This window comes from Buteo buteo, chromosome 21 (assembly GCF_964188355.1).
Source record: "Buteo buteo chromosome 21, bButBut1.hap1.1, whole genome shotgun sequence".
NCBI classification, from domain to species: domain Eukaryota; kingdom Metazoa; phylum Chordata; class Aves; order Accipitriformes; family Accipitridae; genus Buteo; species Buteo buteo.
In genome coordinates, this window is record NC_134191.1 from 25,427,402 (window position 1) to 25,451,915 (window position 24,514).

The following is a 24,514-nucleotide window of genomic DNA, read 5'->3' on the forward strand; positions in this document are numbered from 1 at the left end:
TAGTTAAACCAGTCCTTCCATTTTTCCATTCATGCAATTAAACACCTTGCTTTGTCACAGATTATAGTTCATTCTGACCCTTAAATATGTATCCTCCAAGAAAAATACATGCAAAACTGTACTAAGCTGATGGAAAAACTGAATACACGTTCAGAATTGATGCCAACAATGATAAACAAGTGTTTTTTACTTAATTCATCCAGGATGGGAAATTACTTTAAAATAGACTTGAAGCACTCCACTGCCTCCTCCATATAGGCTGCACAGTCACCCACCCATTATTATACAACATGTTCTTTGTAGCACTATATAAGCCCTATAAATAATGCAGCGCGCTTTCTGCTTTGCCCGGCTGTCGGTGCGACGCAGAAGAGCCCTGCCCCGCTACAGCCCTGCTCCAGCAGCGGCCAGAGCCAGCGGCACTCGGGGGTCCCCGACGCACCCCTGTCCGGCTGCCGCCCGCCGTCCCCATTGGACCCCCCCGGAGGAGCAGAGCGGCATCTTCGTGGGACGCACACGCCGTCGGCGCAGGCTGCAGCTCTCGTTACGGCACTTGCCCCCAATTACTGGGAGTTTGGCATCATTCACGGGCTTAATGACCTTATGACGAACAAGATAAGACTGAGAAAACTCATCCCTTCTAGTTATTTCTACTGGTTGTCAAAAAAAAAAAGTCAAAGGTTGTTTCTCAGCCTTTGTTTCTTTGGGAAATAAGACTGCACTAATGCTGCGTGCGCATACCTCTCCCCTGTTGTCCACAACACATTTAGCGACTAAATCAGGGTAGCAACTCAGGGAAACAAAGCAACTTTCACTTTTCAGGAAAAGTGATATAAAAGGGAAAGAGAAATTTTCTAGTTGCCCCCATTGAAGGAAAAACTGCAGAAAAAGCACCACCCTAGTAGCTGTAAGATCCACAGAAAAGCACATTCAGAAATAACCAAACTGTGAGAAGCAGCTTCATGGGGAATTCACATCTTATTAGGTACCAAGGACTCCAACTACAAGATGATTTCATTAGTTACCCTGCTGACAGAAATCCATTTTGAAATATAAGCTATATATATCTTTTAAGGTACAAAGGTCACAATTCATAAGAAATTACAGTTCTCTCTTTCTGCACACAAAAATTAGCTTAGTGGAAACGTTTTAATAGCTTTTTTCCTTTCTCTAACAGAATTCATAAATTACAATTTCACCTCTAAAAATCAGAGGTAATGCAGCTAGGATCACAGAAAAAGCATGGGTAAAATACACCATATATAAATTTTATCAAAGCCTTTTTTAAAAAAAAAAATTTATAGCATGTGTACTGCTGAATCATTAATTGCAGCATCAGAACTAGGGTAACTAAGCATCAAGGCAGTCAGACTACAAGTATCAGTCACTGCTAAGAATCAGAAACTAACAATTATTGCACAAGAGGTTATGAAATACCTTTTAATCTCCTCTCACTAGATGTTACTTCATTTTCCTTTATTTCCCTGCAAATTCTGATTTCCATCTTAGGTTCATCAGGATTTTCAAAAAGACCAGAAGCTACCACCACGGCTGTCACTAACTGCCTCATCACTGTGCAAAGCACCTGCCCAAGAAAACACCATGCACAACTGGAAGACTTAGGTGAAACAATATCTTAGGAGATTAATCAAAGAAGATAATCTCATGTGATTGTGAAGATGACCCTCTAAAGAAAAGAAAGGGATGTGAAAAAAGAACAAGTGTATTCGTATACATCCTGTGGCAGTGCAGAGGGTGTTGAAGAGCAGGACCCTGTCCTTGTAACTTTTGGGGCGGCGATGGAGGACAGGGAAGAGGAGGAATGAGAAGGAAGAAGGCATTAAACTGCTTTTTAAAAGCCTACTGGAAAGTTTTTATGAAGCAGCATCCATTTTTAATAAAGTTTCCCTAAAAATGCACAAAGGAACGTGGGAAGGTATTGATGAACCACCCTGTAATCCTTCCCGATCAGTAACAAAACCAGATCAGCATCAGTCACACCCCTCACGCTGAGAATCTGGAATTCAGCAACAACACCAATTTCATTTTTAGGTCCTGAGTTAGTAAAGCTGTTATTTTCTGTTATGCCCTGTTCAGGCACAGCTAGCTCCCCCAGTCACAGACCCTCCCATTTCAATCATTCTCCATCACCATCTTCATGCTGAGAGATTCCCTCCTAACATGGACTGCGCTCCCTAGCAGCTCTTGTTATAAACTGAGTTGTTGTTCAACAACATCACAAAAAAGGAAGAAAACCACAGATAGCTATTAGTTTGGCAAAAGCCAATAAACATCCACAGACCCATTTATTTGCACTAGTTGCTTTTGAATACACAGACTCCATCATCTCAAGTGTCCCATTTCACACACAAGAGTTTGCAGCCCAAACCCAAAGCCATTTAAAGTTTTCTTTGAAGCCCACATGTGAGTGAGCAATAGCCTGTTCTCTCCCTCCCTCAAACCACCTGAGAAAGAACTCTAAAAAAAGCATACATATACTTTAATAAATGAAGCTTTGTATTTAATTTTTCAATGTTACTTGGAGGTGGAATTGCTGTTTCTAATAGTTTTGTAGCTTCTGTGGTTAAAAACTTGTAATGCTGGCTTCATCTAAGTAAACAGACATACATCTCAGATCACACACGTTTTACATATTAACTCTTTCACATGGTATGCAGTGTTGGAACTATGTCTGGAAGCAGAGAGCACAACTGCTTTTCTCCTCTCATACAAGCAGCCTTCCATATTAGCAGCCCAGGTGTCGACATCACATATTTTGTGGCAGGGGCACGGGCTTTGGCAGATTGCTGGAGAGCGGGGGGTGGAGAGGGAACAAGCATTTGAGCCACAGGAAAAAAAAAAAACCTCACAAAATACCTATCATATATTCCAGAGAGTTAAAAAGAAGTTTCACTTCATTGCCCTCTCCTAACCACAGATATTTGCTACAAGTTTCCTTCCTCTTTCAATACTTTGAAGAGAAGGCTTAATCCTCTTCCACATACAAGGATTCAGAGAGTTGTCTATAGCCTAGAGGAAACTGCAGGGTGCCTTTGTAGGAGTATCTTGTATCATGCGGCAATCTATCTATCCAGTTGGCTTAATTTAACATGAGACTGTAAAAATAAGGCATAGAGTTGACCTGGGTCCAAATGCACTCTTCTGAAAGTGCTTGTGGCTCTGACAGCCAGTCCTCCAGCAGCCAGCATACCAAAGGCACCGTGCCTTTTCTTAGGGTGAGGTACCTGCAAAAGCTAAGGTCTCTTACATACACCCCAAATGGCCTCAGTCTTAACTTAGTTCAGTGCCCCCCTTCTATATAAACACAGCTGGGACCCAGAAATGAACTGTTCATCCATTCCTCAAATAGTTGAGGCCAAAAGACATTTGCGGAGCTCCCTGGCACACGGTGAAAAAGCCAGGTGATGGCACCTACTGTCCTCTTACGTGACACCTAGACGAGGTGTTGCCCATCTCCCCTCCCATGATGGCAATACTTAGACCAAAGGACTCCCATGAACAGGGGAGGTTCATTCCAAATTCCCATCCCCACCTGCAATAGTCACTGGAGCCTTTCCCAAAGCCTCCAAACCACTACGCTTGCAGCCAAGGGCAGGGTGAGGAGCACATCTCCCCAACAGGAGATTCTTCCATTCCCAGGGAAGAAGCAATTCCCAAGAGGAAACGAAGCCTGCTGGAGAGGACAGCAGGGTGGTTTCCCACAGGCCCCCCCTCCCTCCTAGGCAGTTCACCTGCCTGAAGACGCAGTGGCCAGCTGTCGGGGGGGCCTTCCCACCAGCACACCGCTCCTTGGGGTCCCTGCCCTGCGCCAAGGCAGCCCCCCCAATGCCTAACAGGTTAAAGGGTGCACTGTCCACAGGAACCGGCCCAAAAGTTCACCACCCGCTGCCCCACGCGGGTCTGAGACCAGCCTCAGCAGACAGTCCGTCAGGTCTGACACAGAGACTCCAAAGTCTTCTATTTAAAGACAAGCGATCACTGCTACTCGACACCGATGGGGCTCAGCAGCTCTTGGCAGCCTAGAAGAATTTACAGCTCCGACTTGCTTCAGATAACTTTAGTCCAGTTCAAGAGTCTGCCACACATCCAAGGACCAGCATATTATCAGCAGGAGCTTTCCTCTCACTTTTTTTTGAGCAAAGTTACAGAAGAAATCCCATTTGTTTCCTGGAACAGTGCTACAAGAGCTTTAAATTAACAAGGCCCTTACGATACAAATAAATCCCAAATATCATATGGTGTTCTCCCCCACCTGCCTGTGCTGGAACTTCCTGGAGATCACAGGCTTCACTTAGGCTGAACTGCCACAATGACTTAAATTCATTAAGGTCAATGAAATATGTTACACAAGTTATTACAACTTGTCCAAGAAAAAAGTTAGAAGCCTGGAGGGTAGCAGGGACTGATGCTGCATCCCCAGAAGCACCTGCAAAAAGACACCACACAAGGGAGAACATAACCTGAAGAGGCAGGGTCACAGGTGGGCTATAAGCAACCATTTTAGGTCATTCTTACCAATTCATTTTACCCTATATCCCATGGCTTAATACAAGTGGTTTTGTATTTTCTCTTCTTCTACTAGTAATTTTATATATGCACAAACAACATTAAGTACATGCAAAACCACCCGCGTTAGTCATGATCACGCTGCTTGCCAAAGGACAAGATATTCTCATCCTCCATTAGTAATCAAAGGCAATATAAGTCTTCGTAATTGAGAGACAAGCAAGTCCATTTTATTAGTGCAACACTTGCTTTATTATCTACAATTCTCAAAACAAACACTGATACGAAAGAGAAACAAAACAAGTTCAAATGCACATAACCATGGCAATTTTCCTTAATTAATCAGTAAAGCCTAGAACAAAACCAAACCTATTTGGAATCAGTTTTACAAGATCTAGATATTATCAAATGATTCAGCAGAGCGCTGCACAGGCCTGCAGCAATGAGATACAGCCACTGGAAATTTTGTAGTTTCCCCCACCCTTTTACACTGTTCTGTTTTAACAGACAGAATTGATTCTGCTCAGTCAACCACCACAGCTGTATCAGCTCCAGCAAGTACAATGGGTCACCCAAAATGTTGCTCTAACTGAAAAAAATCCAGACAGCATCAGGAAAAGCAACGTTAAAAAGCTGCTTATTGTACAAAAATCTGGAATAAACACCATAATTTTAATCCTTCAAGCACACACCAGTAAGAGAAAGGAACATCCATTTCAGAAGCAGATGTAGGCAAGGCCTGGTTTATACTGCTTTTGTAAAATAAATACTCAGTTCTCAATATATGAAGTGACCAACTGTCATTTGTTCTTTTTAATAAAACCTTATTTTATAGAATATAAACAAATTTTTATTATTTAGCTAACGAAAAAACCTTCCTCCATCTGTTCAGTCTTACTGGGTTTTAGGCAGGTTTATGCACTTGAAAACACACTGACAATGGCATTTGGACAAGCCCTGTTAGTACAGGAATACACAGAACACAACATTACTGTGCTTGATACAGAACCACAGTTTATTAAGGCCCATACTTTGCTAAAATGTTAATGGAAAAGGTAAGATAGTACCCCAAAAGCATAAACATGGCTAGAAAAAAAGTCAGCCATCATCCATACAGATCTGCATTCAAAGTCTCTAGGTTAAGATGAAACAAAAAGCATTTTAAGTTGTTTTCAGGAGAGCTGGACTACAGCAAGACTTTCAGAATTTGAGAAAGGCAAATTGGTAGCTTTAGTAACCAACTACAGTACAGCCTTCCCCCCCCCAAAAAAACATTGCAAAAAAAAAAAAAAGGACTAGTGTGTAACAGAAACATGCCCATTTCCTTTCAGGTTTTCCTTTTCTTAGAAAAAGCTAGGAATCAAAGCCATTTAAAGTTTATTTACCTAACCAAAAATGACATTAAAATTCAAATTAACTTTGGTGAAGTGCTGCCAAGATTCATAATAGTATCAAATATGACTTAAAGCCGGTTTAATTTTAAGAAGTCCAGAATGAAGATCAGATTGAATTCACAAAAAGTGGCCAAATAAGAACCCCCCCCACAAATGTTATTTGAGCCTGCGCTCTCCTATCTGTTTTCCTCAGAGTTCATGAATAAGTGTTTTGTATCCCTCTGTAGCAAACAACTGAAGAACAGATGGTATTAGGTCTTAAGTTACTCCTTCCTTGATAGTTTAAACAAGATGTATATTGCCATAATATGGCATTTCATTTTACCCATTACTCCCACTGCATATTTAACCACCATATTATACAGCCATTATACTGTATTAACACAATATAGCAAAATTATTTTCTAGTAAATCACTTATGAAAATCTGATTGCGTACACTATGACACCTGATATGAATTAAAATGCATGCACACTTGTATGGCAGATTCTTGAGAAGGAGGGAAGAAATCCCATCAGCTCCAGAAATTCATTTATTTGTAGTAACACTGTAGCTACAGTGGGGTTAGACGGGCTATGGCATATTTAGTAGGGGTAATAATTTTTTTTAAAAAGCATTGTAGGGATGATGGTGAACTGAAAACCCAGGTATGTGAGACCATTCAAGCCTGAGACAGAGCATCTTCAAAAAATAAAAATTCAAGATGGGTACAATTACATGAGTTTACTTATTTTTTTCTTTCAGAGATTGAGTAGAAGGGATTTCACCACACACCACTGACTGTACATATTTGGAGTAATGCAAGTCACTGCTAACAAGCAAAACAGTCACTCTAGAAAGTTTTTGGTACACATTTATTGCCAGCTGATTTAGAACTCAGTCTAAGTTCATCAATGCCTACAGACAACTGGCTGGCAGCTAAGATGCTTCCTAAGGCTTAGAGGAGTTCAGTGACATGTGACACCCTGTGTCCACAACACAGGAGACAGGAGAACAGGCAGGACTTGTGATCCCCTCCTTGCACCAAATTCTCAGTGTCTTTTACACAGCATGATCATCTGCAAGGAGAAAGTCAGAAGAACAGCTCAGAAGCTAGGCAGCACCTAAGCTAATTTGGAATGGACAACATTCCCAACAAGCAAGCTGTTTTGGATAAACATCATGCCAAAAAGGAGGTATGGACTTGATTTCTTTGGAGAACAATGAGATTTTATTCAGGGATATGTGAAGCTGCTTATGGTTTGAAGATTAGTCCATTGCAGAGCAAGGGACCAATCTAACACATAAAATGGGCTCTATTTTGTGGTTTATGTGGAACCTGGATTTAGAAAGATCTATGAGTACTCTTAGGGAAGAGGAGAGGTATGGAGAATGAGGGTACACACTCACACTTTCACCAATTGAACAAAGCCTTTTTCTTATTTGCTCCACAGAAATGAAATGGAGGCAATGAGGAGCTAAGACTCTTTTCTCTCCTCTCTAAATATAAAGAAAAATCATCACACCAGATCCAGCAGAGATTTGAAAGTATCTGCCATCTTGCCATTTTAACAACTGGTCTGGACTCCACCGCAGAAGAGGCTGCGGCCACTCGTTGCTGCAGAGAAAATAATTGTAAAACTCACTCCTGGCAGAAAGGCTTCTCATCTCAGAGCAGGCAGTAGGAAAGTAGTGAGATGGTTCCTCCATTTCAGAGCTACATAGGAATAGCAAGATATAGGTTGTTGGATAAAGGTTGTTTCTAGCCAACTTCTCAACTCCACTGAAAAAAACAACTTCCCCTTCCTTGCCAAGGAAGGGGAAAACCAAAACCAAACCAAATTTGCCCTTGCCTTGTTTCAGGCACATCAAAATCAACATTGGGATAACACTCACGTTTTCTAGTAGGCCAATCTCTCTTCAGGGAAATAATGCATTTCCAGATGTAATTCAATTTCACATGTACGAACTTAAACAAGAAAACCAGTTCTGCTTCTGCATGACCATTTCAGATATTCTCTAAAGATTATTTGCATAAACCCCTCCTATTTCAGAGCAAGGAAGATGTCTCTTCCGACAGCAGTGCCAAGTGTCACACATCTCACATGACATGCCTTTGGCTGCCCTTTTCTTATGCCTACAGGCTGCCTGGGTATCATGCATCAGCACTTACCTTAAATTTATTTTTTCTGGCCAGTCAGACCTACCACAGGCCTCCTGGACACACAGGTAACCACCCTGCTGCCGGCAATCCACAGCTATGCCACAGCAAGCCTAAAAACCAAACTTCCCCGATCAGACAGCTGTAGCAAGCCATTCTCAGGACTCAAACCCAAACCTACCACTCCAGCGGGACTCCTGAAGTATGGGAGATTTATCACCACCTCCCTCCTCACCAGCCCCTTCACACTTGATCCTTACGGTAGGACCTCTGCCCTCCATCTACCCACCCCACAATCACTCTTCCCAGCCTCTGCAGCATCTCTAATCTGTCAGAGCATGCAAAACCCCTGATAACTTCAGCAACCAACAGCTGAATTGCTGTTGCCGCCCTTCTTTTAAGATCAGTGCCACTGAACTTTCTTCAAACCTCTGTTACACCCCAACCACAAAACAAGGCAGCAGACCATAAACATAAGCACATTATACACACAAGTCAGACTGCATATCAAGTGCAAACATTACTAAGGGAACAGCTTGCAATATCAACTTTTTTCCCCCTGTCAGCTGTGGACAAGAGATGACCAAAGGGATCAGAAATATCCTTTCCACCAAGTTCTGATTTTATTTTAAGGCATTTCCTCTTGCAGCAACTGGACCCCACACATTTAGCATGAAAAGTTTAATCAGAATTAAAAGAGCATGCAATCAGTCTTTAGGTAAAATGTACTCAAAAGCAAGAGCAACGAGTCTTGTTTGATTCAAAAGCAGAATCTGAAGTCTGACCCAGCTCTACTTCATTTACTGAATTTGAGAAGCAGTCTATTAATAGTTTGCTACCATATCCCTATCATGCTTCTCCATGTCAGGGCAACAGCTATACCAACAAACACCAGTGATACAGGCACATGTTTTCACATTGACACTGTAAAGCAGAGCTAACCCAATTGTTTAAATTTAAACAGAATTCACTGTCTCAAGAATTAACTTGCAGCAGACAAAATTAGTCTCAGTTAATTTAATATGAGCACACAGCAATAGCAGATTCAAGCTTTCAAATGCAGTCTCCCTCCTTTCTTCTCCCAAACAGATTTTCTAAATTATTCTGTTCATTTACACAACAAAGTTTACCCAGCCAATAAATTAAAAGCATAGATAGTAACCAGCTACTATTTCAACATCACATGAATGCTGTCAGCCAACAAGGACACCACCAAAAGCCAAAATACAACACCAGTGAAAGATGTTACCTTTTTCAGAAAGAAATCCCCTGGATTCTTGATACAGGGGCAGAGGACATCCTTCTCCTTCCACATAATTTAACTCCATATAATTTAATTTTGCCAGAAGTGGCTTGCTAGATAGCGCAAAGTGAATTTGCTTTAACATTGTCCATTTTACAGGCTCCCACTTTTAACCATGCAAACATACCTGCTTACACAGAAAGATCTGAGCCATGCACCTTTGGTATCACTCTAAACGACTATCACAGATCTAAGTGGACATAAGATGGAAAACACCGCTTAAAAATTTAAGAAAATAGTTACATAAGCATCATAGCCTTCTCTCATACATAAGGTAACACACTTACAAATAAACTGCATGCTTTTCCTCCCTTCCTCCACCCAAACTAGCAATTTTACTTCAAGGAAAGATTATCAGCCTTAGAAACAAAAATGATCAAGTTCACATAGGTCTAGCACTAATGATTTTAAATGCCCTTTTTAATCACCTTGTAGTAAAACAAAGTCTAATCTCATCTTGTACTTCTAGAATGTGCATGCCATATTAAAATCAGTCAGCTATTGGCCAATCTGAATGAGCTTCTCATTTCAGGAATAAAAACTGAGATCAAGAAAATACATTACCTGTTCCCATATTAATATTGCATATGAATCAAGTGAAAGAAGCATTCAGAAATGCATCCACATTTAGAACTTAATTTTCAGTTAAGATCTGTGCCCTCCAAAAATCTGAAACTCCTGAATACCTGAGTGACTGTACTTCTGCGTTTTTTTCTTTGGTTCAGGCCATTTGAAAAGACTGGCAATGACATAAAGAGGAAAGTGCTATAATACTATGAAGTAAAATGCTTATCTTGTAAAGATAATTAAGTTCTTCCTACAGAACTATACTCCTAGAAGCTTGGCAGAAAAGCTGCGGGTGCAGGGGGTGAGAAATTGCCACCTTAGAGAGCAACATGTCTATCCGTGGTTGTTTTACCATTACAGACCCCTTGGTTTGGTGGCCATTTGGAAAATGCCATCAGAGCTATTCTAATACCCTTGATTTCTAATTTCAGCTATATGGGCGGGGGAAGGAGAGTTGACCTCTGCCCATCCTTCTCTCTCACATAGCTCCCCAAATACCTCTAACATCCGATACCTGAACTGAGCTCTGTCCCAGGGAGCACCAAGGACTCCCACGCATTCTCACACAGAGCACCTGGAGGCCAAGTGTCCTGAAGAAACCAGCATCCATCTACGCACCAGTACATGGAGTGGAGAACAAGTCTTGGGCAACCAGTGGAAAAAGCCTGGCTCCCCTGTGGTGTTCAACAATGGGCATTTCTCACCTTCCCACCATGGGTACAGCAACAGCAGGATGAGACAGTCCATCCCTTCCACATTTTCAACAAAAAACTAAAATAAAATACAAACAGCAGCTCAATATTCACAGTCCAAGCGAGAACCATAAAGTACACTGAGGTCCTTGCATTTGAGATAGTACCAGGTTTGACTCTTCTGCAGTTTCCCTATGTGTTCCCAAAGGGAAATAGGATGGGGATTTTGAAACCGTTCATCTAACTAAAAGGAGTATTTGGCTTGCCAGCAGTAGACTGGCAAAAGCCTATATTCCTTATTCATGACCTAACATTTTACTCAGGAGCACAACACCGAAATACTGTTACACTGAAGCCTCACCACACAGCAATTGTATGCCACCAATTAAAATTAATTATAGTTGTTGAAAACCTTAGAATGCAAACCTTTCCAAACTGCAAGGGCACACTAATCCTGCTCCAATACACCAGTTTCAGGAAGGAACAATAAACTTATTTTCTAGGTAGAATTTGACCTACAACATGTGGGCTTTCCCATCTTCAGGCAGGCCTAAACCCCAGATCTAGTTTGGTTAGCATTTGGATCCTACCCTAATCCAAGCCACAACTTCGGTTCCGAACCCTAAAGGCATCTTTTCAATGAAATAAAACCACTGAACAAGAATGGCTCGCAAGGTCTTTGTACAGACGGACAAAAAGAGATAAACACACAGGCAACAGTACAACTGGGCTGAAAAAAATGCTGAGCAAGGACAGAGGATTAATGCCTGCATAGAACCTCAATACTGTTAGTTTTTAACTCTCCAGCTCTGGAAGTAACAAGCACAAGTGCATCTCCAGAGGGCAAAGTACAATTTGTTGCCATTTTTCCACAAAAAGGCTCTGGGATGGGTTTTGATGGTGGAGACTGCAGAGGAAGTGAAGTCACTTTGTCTTCAACAGGATGGTGACGATCACTTCCACTTGGTCTTCTGCTGTGTATACCTGAACTTAACATTAAAAGAGACAAACGGAAGCATACCTAACTGGCACAGCTTACAAAAATTTTCAAATGCCATGAATGAAGCAATTACTTGACAGCACCCTCTGACTGTTTTCCCAATAAAACTCCCTAGTCGAATTAAGAGAGTACTCTACAAACCAAAAAGCCCAAGACAACACACAGCTATTCACACCTTCTCCTGATTGCTTCCTTCATGCAAACTCATCCTAGAAGCAAAGGCTTTAATCCCATGGTGAGTAAAGCCTTTTGTCATTCAGGCTTTCCTAATCCAGACTAAAGTACTGGCTTTCAAAATTCACATACCATCTCACATTACCTGGCCTCCAGCATCACCTCCAAATCTGCACGGCAAGCAGACAGCAGTGTTTGAGAACCAGCAGCCCTCACCTACTTCTATGGATTCACACCAATTTCTCTAAAGCAGTCAAATAATAAAGAGAGTTTTCTTTCTACGATTAGAGCCCTAAAATAAATTCTGTATTAAATTGAAAATATCTAGTAGTAAGATCTGATTTAAGCTGAAGCATGTATAATGGAAACTAGTGGGAATCAGGGAATTATTACAGATTATTTCTTCACATGCAGTCAGTTCAGGAATTCCTAAACCAGTGTAACTTGAAATGAGAAAACCAATCATCAGGTAAGCTTCACACTGCAATTTTCCCTTCCCAATCTCTTTCTTAGGTGTGACCCAAACACTGGCATTTCCATACACCGAGTTCTCCAATACATTTGGCAGTCTTTTGTCATTAAAGCTATTCTGTTACAGAAAATATGTTGAAAATGCATCTATTTCAATTCCCCTGCTAGAGCATACCTAGAAAATTTGGCAACAAGATGAATTCCTGATCTGTGCGATTGCTCTGCAGTGACAGAGCTGGGCTGCGCTGCTCAGGCCGACAGCTGAACAACATCAGCCTCTTCCTACGGACAAACCTTCCCTCCGACGGCATCCCAGTTATCATCCAAAATACATCTCAAGCTGCCGAAGTAAAAGCCTTACACGCTGGCGATTCAGCTTCAAGCAGAAGCCAGACAAAGACCAGGCCTGCCGGCAAGGCTCTCCTCCCAGCAACACCCACCTCGCTCAACTCCCCTTTAAATCCCCTTGGCAATCCCACAGGCTCTCCCCTTTCCCCATGAGCCCTCCAGAACCCCTCCAGGCTGGGGGAGAGGGGTTAAACCCCTCAGCACCAGCCCATCGCATCTTCCGCTCTGCGGCCATACCTTGCCCAGCTGCTGCGGCTCTACGTTCTGCATCCCTGTCTAATAAAAGCCAGGGGAACGCACAACTACGAAGACTGAGAAGTGCTCCTCATACTCCGTAAGGAAGTAGCACTGCAGTGGATTGTGATTATATTGTGTAATGAAATCATTAGGGAATAGATGTGGTTGTGCATCCCTCCCCACCTATCCCAGGAAGCCAGGAGCAATTTACAAACAGATTGGGCCAATGTTAAAAATAAACAATCAGAAGCTCAGGCTTGTTATATCACATTATTTACATGCTATTCTCAAATACTCTGGTAGGCCATACAGCTCAGTCAGCCAGTGGGCATTTAAGGACCCCAAATTATAACTAAGAGTTAAATCTTTTGGTTCCCACCAAAATTACGAAGTAACTCAGACTAAGTAATAGCTAAAAAAAATTCTGTCTCAGGTCTTTCTTAGATAGGTTTCATTCAAACAGATGCCAACAGAAATGAGGTAAGTAACAGCCACTAAAAGCTTCACAAAGAAAAAAAATTAAGCATATGCTACTGTCATTTTTACAGAATCTAAAAATCACTAAGAAAAGGGCAATGGCGATGTCCCCAACCAGCAAAAGACAGTATCTAAACCTTCACTCTCTTTAGACATTACTGGATGACTTCACTCTCAAGATCTAGAACTCAAGTCGAATCTTTTATTTAAAATCTTCTTTGTAAAAGGTATTTGGACAGACAGGTCTTTGACCTAACTGAAGCACTAGCTCATGATGGCTAAAAAGAGGCAAGCACTGAGGTACTTCTGGAGGTTTGATTCAAAAGAAGGTGGCAACAGTCACAATTTCAGAGCAGGGGAAAGGGTGAGCAAGGGGGCAGCAGGTCTTCAATCTTTATAAAAGCATAATGCATTTACATTCACAGCAAAAGGAAAGTTCACCCCTGCAAATGCACTCCCAAGTTCATTTATGTTCAGCGTCTTTTTAATAGAGACCTGCTGCTCCACTCCTGCTAAATCAAGCCGCTGCCTTCTGAAGCATCAGCCCACAGCGGCTAGGGGTCAGGGGGAAGAGAGGCGCTCCGTTCAGCTCTTGTCGGCATGCTTTGCGCATTCAGAGCGAGTAACTCATGACCTTTTTATGCAATACGACAGGCCCTACACTAACATCGTTAGCGTCGGCGGTCAGGTCCCAGGGCCGAGAGGGTTAAGCCTGGGAGGAGTGTACATAAGGTGGTGGACTGGGAGCCAATGAGAATATTGCGCTATAGTTAGACACTGGATACTAAGCGATGGTGACTATAAAGGCTGCTCAAAGCCGAGCTTCTGTAGATGACACCGGCATGTTGCCCTTAGCTCCTAGGCTTACAAAGCAGAAAAAACACAGGAGGATCAGCTCGGCTTACCTGAAGTTCACACCACGCAACTTCCACCCACGTCTCCGTGTCCAGACCCTTATAGACCGTTTTGAAGGATCCCCTCCCGAGTTCAATATCAAACTTTAGGAACCTGCCATCCAGCGAGGTGGCAACCGCCTTCATATCGGCCTCCTCCTCAGGCTCCTCTTTCTTAGCCTTGCTCTGGTCCTTGGCAGCGTCCGACGCCTCTTTCCTCTCCACATCTCTGCCCGCTTCCTTCTGCTCTTCAGCCCCCACGACGCTGCCGGGGGCTGGCGCTGCCTTCGGCTCCCCAGAAGGCTCGGCCCCCAGGCACACCTTCTCCGCGGCCCCGTGCCCTGCCTTCGCCCTCTCCGCAATTATCCTCCGGGTTTTGGGGAGCAGGATAATTTTCCTCTGGTGCTCGGCCTCGGGCAGGTCGAAAGCAGGCTCCTCCTGGTCCGAGTCCACCACGCTCCTCCGCAGGAACCGCTGATGGACCAGTTTGGGATCCCTGGAGCAGGGGGCGCGGAGCGGCGGGGCAGGGGCTCCCGGCGCTGCCGCAGCGGCCGCCCCGCTCCTCCCGCCACCGACGGGCCCATCAATATTCATGCTCGTCTCCGCAGCCGGGGGAGCGCTGGGCTCGGCAGTCGCTGGAACCCCGCCACGGCCGCCGCCGCCTCCTCCTCCTCCTCCTCTGCCTCCCCGCCGAGGTGCCGATCTGGCATCGCCCCCAGTTTCCATTAGGTCTGAGGTTTCAGCGCCCGCCGCCGCCGCCGCCCCCGGGCCGGGGAAGTCACCGTGGTCCATGCCCGCGCCGAGCCGCCCCACCGCCACCTGCGAGGGGCAAAGCAGAGCGCAGCGCCCTGACGCACCGCCGGCCGCCGCTCGGGCTCGGCCCCGGCCGCCGGCCGCCGCTCCCCACCCCCCGCCCCACCGCCGCCGCCCGCGGGCACTCCCGGCCCCAGGGCTCGCCCCAGCGGGCAGAGCCACACCGGGGCTTCGAGGCGGGAGGGCTGCGGCGAGCCGGGCTCCCCGCAGCCACCGCGGCCGCCCTGCCCGCCCCCCCCCCCTTCCCTTCGCCCCCTCCCCTCCCGCCTGCCCGGGCAGCCGCGCAGCGCAGCGGCCGCGGGGCCGGGAGCGCCGGGCGGCCCCGCGGGATGCCCCGGGCTCAGGTGCGCGGCCGGGCCGCCTCACCTGCGGCGGGGGCGGGCAGGGCCGCGCACAAAGGCGCGGCGGAGCCGCCGACTTACGTGCGGAGCGGGGGGCTGCCGTCCTCAGCGCCATGGACGGGGATGAGAAGGGCGGCGGGGAGAAGGGGCGGGTACCGCCGTGCGTGCGCCTGGCTGGGTGTGCGCGCCGCGGACAGGGTGCCGGGGGAGCCGGCTGCCGGCGGCGGAGCTCCGCGGCCCGCCCCTGCGCGCTGCAGCACGCCCCCGCCCGCAGTGCCGGCCTCCCCGCTCCGCGCCGCTCCGCGCCCGGCGGCTCAGGGCGCGGGCTGCGCCCCTGCCCGCGGCCAGCCCTGCGGCAGCCTCCGCCGCGCCCCCACGGGCGACGGCCGCCGCCGCCCCCCGCCCTCCCCGGCCCCGCTCCTCCGCCCCCGCCCCGCCGCCGCGCTTTTGTCAATGGGAAGCGCTCCCCGCCGAGCGCCCCATTTAAGGCACCGGCGCTCGGCGGCCGCCAATGAGGCGGCGGAGGGCGGCCCCCCCTACCCCCCCGGCCCGCCCCCGCCCCCTCCGCCGCCGGCGGAGACAATGGGAGGATCCGCGCGCCCCGCCCGGCCCCGCGGCGCGGCGCGGGAGGGGCCCCGGGGGGAGCGCCCGCCCCCCGCGGGCAGGTGCCCCCGCACGGAGGAGGAGGGGGGGGGGCGGCGTGGGTGCGGGTCCCGGCCCGCGGCAGGGTCCGCTCCCCGGCCCCCCGGGGGGCGCGGGGGTGCCTGCGGCAGACGGCCGCTTGTGCTTGGGCGCGAGTGAGGGGCAGGTTGCCGGGAGGAAACGGAGAGCGCTCCCTGCTCGTCGTTCTGCAGAGCCCTTCAGATGGGAGAGCGTGGACGGGCAGTAACGCCGGCATGCAGCACCCTGCCTCTCGGTGCCGTGGGCTTCGACACGCGCCTGGGTTTTTCTTTGTTCGGTTTTTGGGGTTTTTTTCCTTCCTTCCTAGCAGTTCGTGTTACCGTTCTGTCAATACCGACCTCGCGGTTCGTTGTGACTGAAGCTTGGCGTTGGGCTAGGCTGGGGCAAACTCGGGTGGGCAGGCCACGCCGCGCTTCCCCCCGGGGAGGTCGGGGGCCGCTCAACCCGCTGAAGCCTGCGCCCATCAGCGGCTGTGACAGTCCTGCTCCATCAGGTCACGGAAGGACTCTGGTGTCCACTACTGTCAGGCTTGCTTTCTTAAGGACTAGGTTCATACAAACGTACCATTTTTATGAGCGATTAAAATTTCACTAAATGAAAAAAAGAAGAGAAGGTTTACCAAGTAATTATTCCCCAAGATTTCTGAAGGAATGGAAGTTGACTGCCAGGCAGCCATAATTGGTTTTTCTTTCAATTAATGCATTTTCAGTTAAGGACGATTGAAAAAAACCCTTTTAAAATAAGAAAACAGGTGGTTATTTTAAGTAGAGTCGCTGGTGTTTTAATTTTAAAAAACATGGTTGATGACTAATAATTCAGCGTTATGGATACGTTTGACCTTTCAGCGGTTTGTTTTTCAAAGTGTGCAAATATATACGATATTGCGAGGGCTTGCAATTGTGGCATAAAACACAGGTCTGCTTGATGTATAGAAATACAGGATTACCTACCGTTAGTTCCGTATGCCGGGCTCTTCTTACTCCACAGACAGAGGTGTAATAAACAGAAAGCAGTATGAAGTTACCGAGAGAAAAGCAGGGAAGGTTAAGAGCTCTGACACCTTCTCCTAGTTATTACATAAACTTGACCTAGAACTCCCTTCCCAGCTAGAGAAATTCCCACCACCATGTAGAAAAAAGGACAAGATTCAGGCTAATGAGACGACTAAAAGTAGCAGGGCAACATTTCACTCAGCAGGTGGACAGAAGAAAATGGGGAATATTCTAGAGCCAACCAAATACCAAACCCCGAAACCCGCAATCAAGAAAAATATGGGGGGGGAAAAAGAGACTCGATTCCCCCATTTGCCTCTCACTGCCAGGCCTCCTTGGAGGAAGGCAAATACCTACTCGTTCGCAGGTGAGGACAGCATCACAAACCAGCCTCGGGAGGACATGCAGGCAGGGCTGAGCTGCACCGGTGACTCCTGAGCAGCCCTCAGTGCTGGGTGAGCGCAGCAAGAGCCGTCCCCACAACAGCTTCCTCACGCCTGAGTTTCCTCTGGTGTTTGTTGTGCTGTCCTATGCTGAGGTGGTGCCTAGGGCTCTTCCCATGTCCATTTGGCTACTGAAAAAACAAAATAATTGGCGCGTCACAAAGTGAATCGTGACCCAATATCCAGTGCTCTGAATCTGTTTACAGGGAGGATTTTTAATAGTACTTAAACAGAAAGAAAAAGCTTCTCCACACTCCTACTGTTTGACATTTTCCATGCTGCTATACACTTGCTCAACATCCTCAAGTGAGTAACCTTGGACAGCAGTCTGACAACATGCGGCAATGTGCGGCGTCAGGAGGACCCGGGACCAGTACAGCACTGGGCCTGTACTACGCCTGCAGAGGGACGTGTTGGAGCGTGAGCAGCTCCGGAGCTGGTGCGTACTCCGACCCAGTGCTCTACGGCACCTAACGATGGCCTTTCCCAGCAGAACGCAGCTCCCTAGCAGGTGAGGAATCGGTCTTTCGCCTTCAGGAGCTGTCTGTCCAGGCCTTCCCAGGTGTCAGGGACCACAGAGGACACGGCAGCTGGAGAGACATTCCGTGCTCGCTTCTCTAACGCTCTGTTTGTGCAGCCCCACAGGCAGCCTGCCACTCCGGTTGCACCCCTGCTTGGTAACGAGAGCAGGGTGGACTTTAAGGAAACCTAAAGGTAAAGGCTGACACACCTTTCATTTCCACCATCTAGCCAAAGACCCCTCAGCAGATGTCAACAGAGCCCTACAAGCTAAGTTTTCATAAGCTATTTTATTGGGTAGCCTCTGTCTGCCTCAGTTTACCCAGAACAGAAACACGTTACTGATTCTGCTGCCGTCCTGATTCCAGCTCTGTGCGAGCCAGCAGACAGACAGACAGACAGATAGTATGCTATATTACCAAATACAGCATACCGTATTGTAGCATTCGCTACATATCAAGGTGCCACGCTTAGATCACTGGTCGGCCCGGACCAGGGAAAGAGACAGATAACACACACAGTGTGAGCGCCAACTTCCCGCTTTTATTGCGCAGTTAATTCCTTTTATACTAACAAGGGGAGGTGGGGTTACAGGTACATCACAAGGCTGCGACTAACCCTCTAACTTTCCGTGACAACGCGAGATCTTCCGAACGCCGACCCCTACATCGTATTAGTATGTTTTATTACCAAAGGGCATAGAAAAAGATAAACGGTTACAGGTTTCCTGGTTGTTAGAGCATCAGCAGAGCAAGCTGGAAGTAGGTTCACCCCTGAGAGCACGCTGCTATGCAGGTGGCATTGTAAATTATAGCATGTTTCAATGAAAAGGTAGTGAAGCTGCGACCTCAGACATAGAGAACTTAGTCAAGCCTTTGACTTGGAGAACCATTCTTTGCGCGGATGAAAGCCAAACTGCTCGTCCCCTGGATGAAGTTCTCTCTCCCTGCAAGAAGCTGAAGGAGCCACACATCGCCCCCGGAGCACAGATGGGTACTTCCACTTGACAAGCAGATTAACACCATTCCGTCTGAGACTCCCCTCACCGCCCCGCTGCCTGGTGGCAGGAACAGTCAGCCACTAACCAACACAGAGTGGGACAGCTTGTCCGAGTTAATAGCCAGTGTTATTTTTAAAAGGGAGGAAAATAACCCTTTTCTCCTGACAACGGCCATTATTTTCTTTCCGTATCTGTTAGTTTGGAGTGAGGAAGTTAAGTCGAGTTCTCCGTGTTAACAGCTTGGCTTTTGGGTTCTCAGATACCAAGACATTTTTTATTTGTTTAAAATAAATGTTTGCAGGGGACTGTGGAAACATTTCTGTTGGCCTCCAGTTTTCTATTAACTTGTTTTTATATAATTTATAACTTGATTAAAAACAGGTCAAATACCCATTGAGAGCTACTTTCAGCTGCACCCAGGGTGGGCTCTTACCACTGCACGTGTGCTACTGGCCCTAATGCGGTGTTATATAACAATTGTGTTTTCTTTAAAAGAACAATAATAATAATTTAAAAACCCAGTTTCACAATATATTCTCAGTTAGGTCATCTGTATTCTGTTCTCACTATTTGTTTATAGATACAATAGTTCAAGTCATTGAGTTAATACAAACTTAGCACAAATGTGTAAAAAAGCATCTCTGTACGCCAAAATGACGGATGCCGTTGGCGAAATCACCTGGCAGGTAATGTGAGCCAAGCAGCAAGTGGGGGGGAAGATGTGCATCACCCACCTCGGGAGGGGATAAACTCCATTTGTCTTTGCCCTCAAGTATGACACTGGTACAATATATCGTCCTAACAGGCATGACAACCTTAAACTCAAAAAATGTACTGTGTTTTTAATTCCTACAGATTTTAATGGGATCTTATACAGCCCATAACAGTATGCCATAATATTACCTCTCAGGTTCCTTAAAATAAACAAACTTAATGGTGCTGCAGAGAAGTTAATGGACAGTATCTTCATTGCTTTATGGATTTATTGAGGCGAGTTCCCCGCTCCCCTGCCCAAGAAACAGCTGTGCCCCAGGGAGCCATGTTCAGGCCTCCCTGAAGGGCAGCTGAGTCAGCAAAGTGACAGCCCACAGTTATTTTGCATTTCTATATGATTAACATGGAGTGCCACCTCCCCACCCCAATTCATGAAGGTGAGGTTTATTTTTTAGACAGGCAAGCTATCACCTTTCCCACCCCAAATCTGACCGATGATTAATAGTTGTTTTAGAATTACGGCGTAATTCGAAAGTTTGTATTTAATTATTTATCTGCTTTTATTTGCCAGGAAATTATGGCTTTGAGCCTGCAATAAACTCAGATGAACTCCCCAATTAATTTCCCAATGGTTCTGTGTGGTCACGAGGATTGCAAGAGTTCAAACAGCACATTGGTATTTTTAAAACCTCTCTCCCTCTTCTTGTGCCATTTTCCCCTATGATCCCTGCCGCACCTTTGTAATGAAAATAAAATAGATGGATAGAGCAAAGTAAGGACTGAAGCAAAATAAGGAACAGAGCAAAATAGACCAAATCAATGAGTCAAATGTGGCACTTCATAGCACAGTTAGGACTTTCCCAAGTGTTTATGTTGAGCAAGTGAATAGCCTTTACTTTCTTTTTTTTAGCACGAAGCTGTATTTTATCAAAGACCCCGTGTAACACACTGTGCTACAAAATAGGCAGATTTAAGACATAATGACAATGCCATTACTCCTCCTAACATAAAAGATGGGGCATAAGTTCTTCTAAGTTTAGTAAGAACATCTGCTGATCCCATCTCTGTGCTATGCTGCTGCTTGTGCTTAGCTCTTTGATCCTGTTTTTTCTTATGAATTGAAGAAGTGATGAGAGCATGTAACCTTAGCACAAAACCCTCCCTTCGTCCAAGGAGTGTTCAAGTGACTAGGTTCATTTTACACACAAGAGTAAGAACCAGCGCTGTGGTATGAGGATTGCGTCCGTTCGTCTGACTGGTTCCAGTGACTCTGAACGCGCCACTATGATCAACAGTCAAAAGTCAGAAGGACATCTACTTTGGCATTAATTTGAACTCATGACAATATTTGCAAAGGTAAACCGCATAAGTAAGTAGTATAGAGACTATGTCACACATGGATGAAAACAAAACACCTGAAGAGTCAACGCCTATGCTCCAAACAGCCTTCGTCCTCCGCCCTCTTCATGAGAAATCTCCTATTTTGCACACGGACACTTCATTTTTAAGTACTTTCAAGTAAGCAGCATACACCACTGACTTCCCGAGAGGTGTCACCACACAGACACACAGAGCCCCAAGCCTGTTTAAGGAGTCACAAAAACAACAAGGAGCTTTCCGCGCTCCCAAGGTGACTGAAGTGCACGACGTCTGGCCTTTCGGTCCTGGCTGGTCTGCTGGAATGCTAGGGGATCATTAGAAAATAGGCAATACGATCTAGGTAAGAGAGGGCCGTCAGTGGAAACAACGCATGGACAAGGAGTGTGGACTTGATGAGAGAGGTGGCCATGTGCACAGTGAGTGTCGTCGCATACAGTCATATGTAATTGCTTAGTATAATCTTGCTCTTCTCTCTGCTAGCTCCCCTGTAGACATCTGGAAAAGTCAATTTAAGCTGTGTCGTCCTTCTGGGCAGACTTACTTGCGCTGCTTTTCTTCTTGTAATGAGTACTACTGGATAGGCACTGAACACTGGCCACTGGTACATGTGTGTTACAGAAGTTACAGCCAGCTCTGGATTGCTTCTAGAGAATTTTGCTCTTACTCTCATCCCTTGTAACAGGCCACACCAGAAGAATATTAATATACTACCAGTTTTCAGTATTTGATAACTATGTGTGGTACATTGCTATGTCAAAAATTTCCTTCTCATCTGTCAGTCCAACACGACAAAAAAGAATTTGAGCAATACCACGGTGAAAAGAAGCTGCACTTACTGCTTCCAGTTCCTACGAGGAAGCCAGAAAAGCCACCGACGCTCCTAAGTCGCCTACACAGGAAGACACCTAAGACCGCAGACGACAGATTTCAGAACTGAATCCTCTGTTCTTTTTCCTTCTCTTTCCTGACAACAGCAAAGAGACAGCGTATGAAAGCTTTATTTCTCACGACTCTGCTTAGACAGTAGGCATCCTGCATTAGAAAGGGTTCAGGAAGAATCGTTGAGACCTGTTAGTTAGTTACAACATCCCTACAAAAATAAAAGCAGCAGATCTCGCTTTGGGTGCAAAACTCCAAGGTCTGAAGTTCAGATTCAGATGTGGAAAGTCCGTATCCTCAAAACACCAGATAGCATTTGTCTGACAATATTATTTGTCTGACAGTTTGGAATGAAGAACTTATTAGGTAAACATTCAAAATTAGGACTCAGTAAGGTTTGTAGAGCTACTGATTTATATTTAACAACAGATAGTTCAGACGATAACAGAGTCAAATCGGTGTAGTATCCTGAATTTCCAGATAGGCTTTGAGCGCAAGTGTTTTGACTGAGCACATAATTAGCCAAGGTCCCACTTCTGGTTTTATTGACCTGACTAGCTATTGATTTAAATGAAGGCAGGACCAGTGTGTGCTGTAATCATTTCCCTATTTAACTGTCAATCTGCTCACTGTTCACATGCTTGCTGAGGAAAAGCATATATTCAAACAAATGTGAGGTCTTTCACCCAGATACATCTACACATTCCCAAAATTCTGCAAGGGAAGATAATATTGAAAATTTAAAACATTATTTTAAATCTGAAAAATAAACCAAACATGACATAATTCTACCCATCTCTCACCTTGTATATCATAAATACCAAGACCCCAAGCCCGTATTTTGACTTTTTCTTTAAAAAATTAAAACACCATATATTTTATTGCTTTCAAGAGGGGAAAGGATGATTACCAAATTCATTAGCAGCTAGGAATCAGCATCTTGTTCGTTAGAACTTATGGTACACTTTTGGGTTTACTTCCTTAGTAGGGATTTGGTCCATTTTCAAGATACACTAACAACCGATTGTATAATCAAAGAGTAAGTTTGCAAAACGATGTATGTGATAGCCAAAAATCACTAAGCTCCACCAAGTGGCATAAGAGAGAAGGTGTTACCATAACGTCCGTGCTTTGGAATGGTTTCAAAGGTGACTGTGATCTCCCTTTAGTCTGCCATAATTAAGTATGCAGCTACTTTTGTTCTCTAACTCACGCATGGAAGATGAGTAGGGCATTGGGGGAAAGATGCCCTGCAATATAATTATTATTCATAAAATATTCAGCTTGTGATCCTGCATTACAAGTTTACTCATCCATCCCACTGGTTATGAGGTTAATTGTGTGAGTGTCGCACTCCTGCATAACTGTTTGCAGAATCAGTGCCTCTATGAACATACACATCTGGGACACAAACATCCAGTGTTACTCATTTCTCTTCTGGCAGCGTATCAGGTAGGACATGCGAGGTGTTACCAGCACAGAAAACAAAGATGGCTCCTGCCCTGAGAGGTTTCCAGCCCTTAAATTAATCCATATCCCTTTATGAAACACTAGGAAAAGTAGATAGCATGCAAGAGAAGCTAACAAAGACAACAGCATACCACAAGCACTAACTGACAGTCTTGATCCTCAAGGGAGGAGCACCTTCAGAAGCCCTACTCCATCACACAGGTTCAAATTGCTTCTTCCACTCTGGTTTTTCTAGACAGGTCTTAAGTTATGATTAGGTTGAGTCCAAAAGCTTGTCTGCTTTTTCTGGCTGTGTAGCTGATGTGATAAAGACTATCATCTTCTCCCCGAAAAAAACCACCTTCATTGCACAGAACTCCAAGGATGTTACTTTTTAGGTTCATTTAACAACATGTTTAATATCAATCCTAACATGGTGTTTTCCGCTCTCAGTGAATCATTCAGAATTGCAGGGCTCCCCCAGAGCAGAATATCCCGCGTTCTGGAGGTGCCAGACTGAAAGGCAGATCTCTCTGTTCTCATTGCCACATGTGAAGAGATTGAGGCTGAACATACTATGGGAAAGCTCCGAATACCCTGCGACATGTCACATAGTGATACTACTAATAAAAGTCCATTAAAACTACTCATGATACTCTTATCAGTAGTGCTTTGGGGGTTTTTTTGTTTGGTGGGTTTTTGTTTGGTGTTTTGTTTTTTGTGGTTTTTTTTTTAAAGAGGACAATTACATGTCATATAACGTGTTTTAAATTCTGAATTTAGCATGGCAAATAAGTCAGATAGACCTTCAGTGTGCCCAGGGCATAGAGGGAGAGAGCACACTGGGAGAATAAAAGCAGTAACTTTGGTTTACCATGCAATTCCCCAGGCGATTGAATCAGTGCAATGAAGAGTGTGGCAGCAGTAAGAGGGAGGTGCTGAAGCTCTCACTGCAACAGTCAGGCGTCTGAGGATGCTGGCTGATAATCACATCAGTCAGGGACTGTTAGGATGGCAGCTGCCCTCAAGTCAGGGAGGGAAAGAAAGAAAAACTGAGGGGGGGGGGAAACCCCAAACATA

The 24,514-nt window shown here is 45.5% G+C and overlaps 1 protein-coding gene across 10 annotated transcripts in view; it reads right to left on the bottom strand.

Moving 5' to 3' along the window:
• The window catches only part of WNK2 (WNK lysine deficient protein kinase 2), a 117,178-nt gene extending 101,404 nt beyond the window's left edge, over window positions 1-15,774 (bottom strand). For 4 of the 10 annotated variants that reach the window (XM_075053115.1, XM_075053116.1, XM_075053117.1 and 1 more), the window contains exons 1-2: window positions 15,459-15,768; window positions 14,236-15,042 (exon numbers count right to left, since the gene is read on the bottom strand). In XM_075053115.1, coding sequence (XP_074909216.1) covers window positions 14,236-15,015 — 780 coding nt within the window. In that variant the 5' untranslated portion in view covers window positions 15,016-15,042; window positions 15,459-15,768. Of the gene's footprint in view, window positions 1-14,235; window positions 15,043-15,458 lie in introns of all 10 variants that reach the window. The other 6 variants (XR_012653861.1, XM_075053121.1, XM_075053120.1 and 3 more) reach the window with 4 other exon arrangements.
• Between the last annotated feature and the right edge of the window lie 8,740 nt (window positions 15,775-24,514).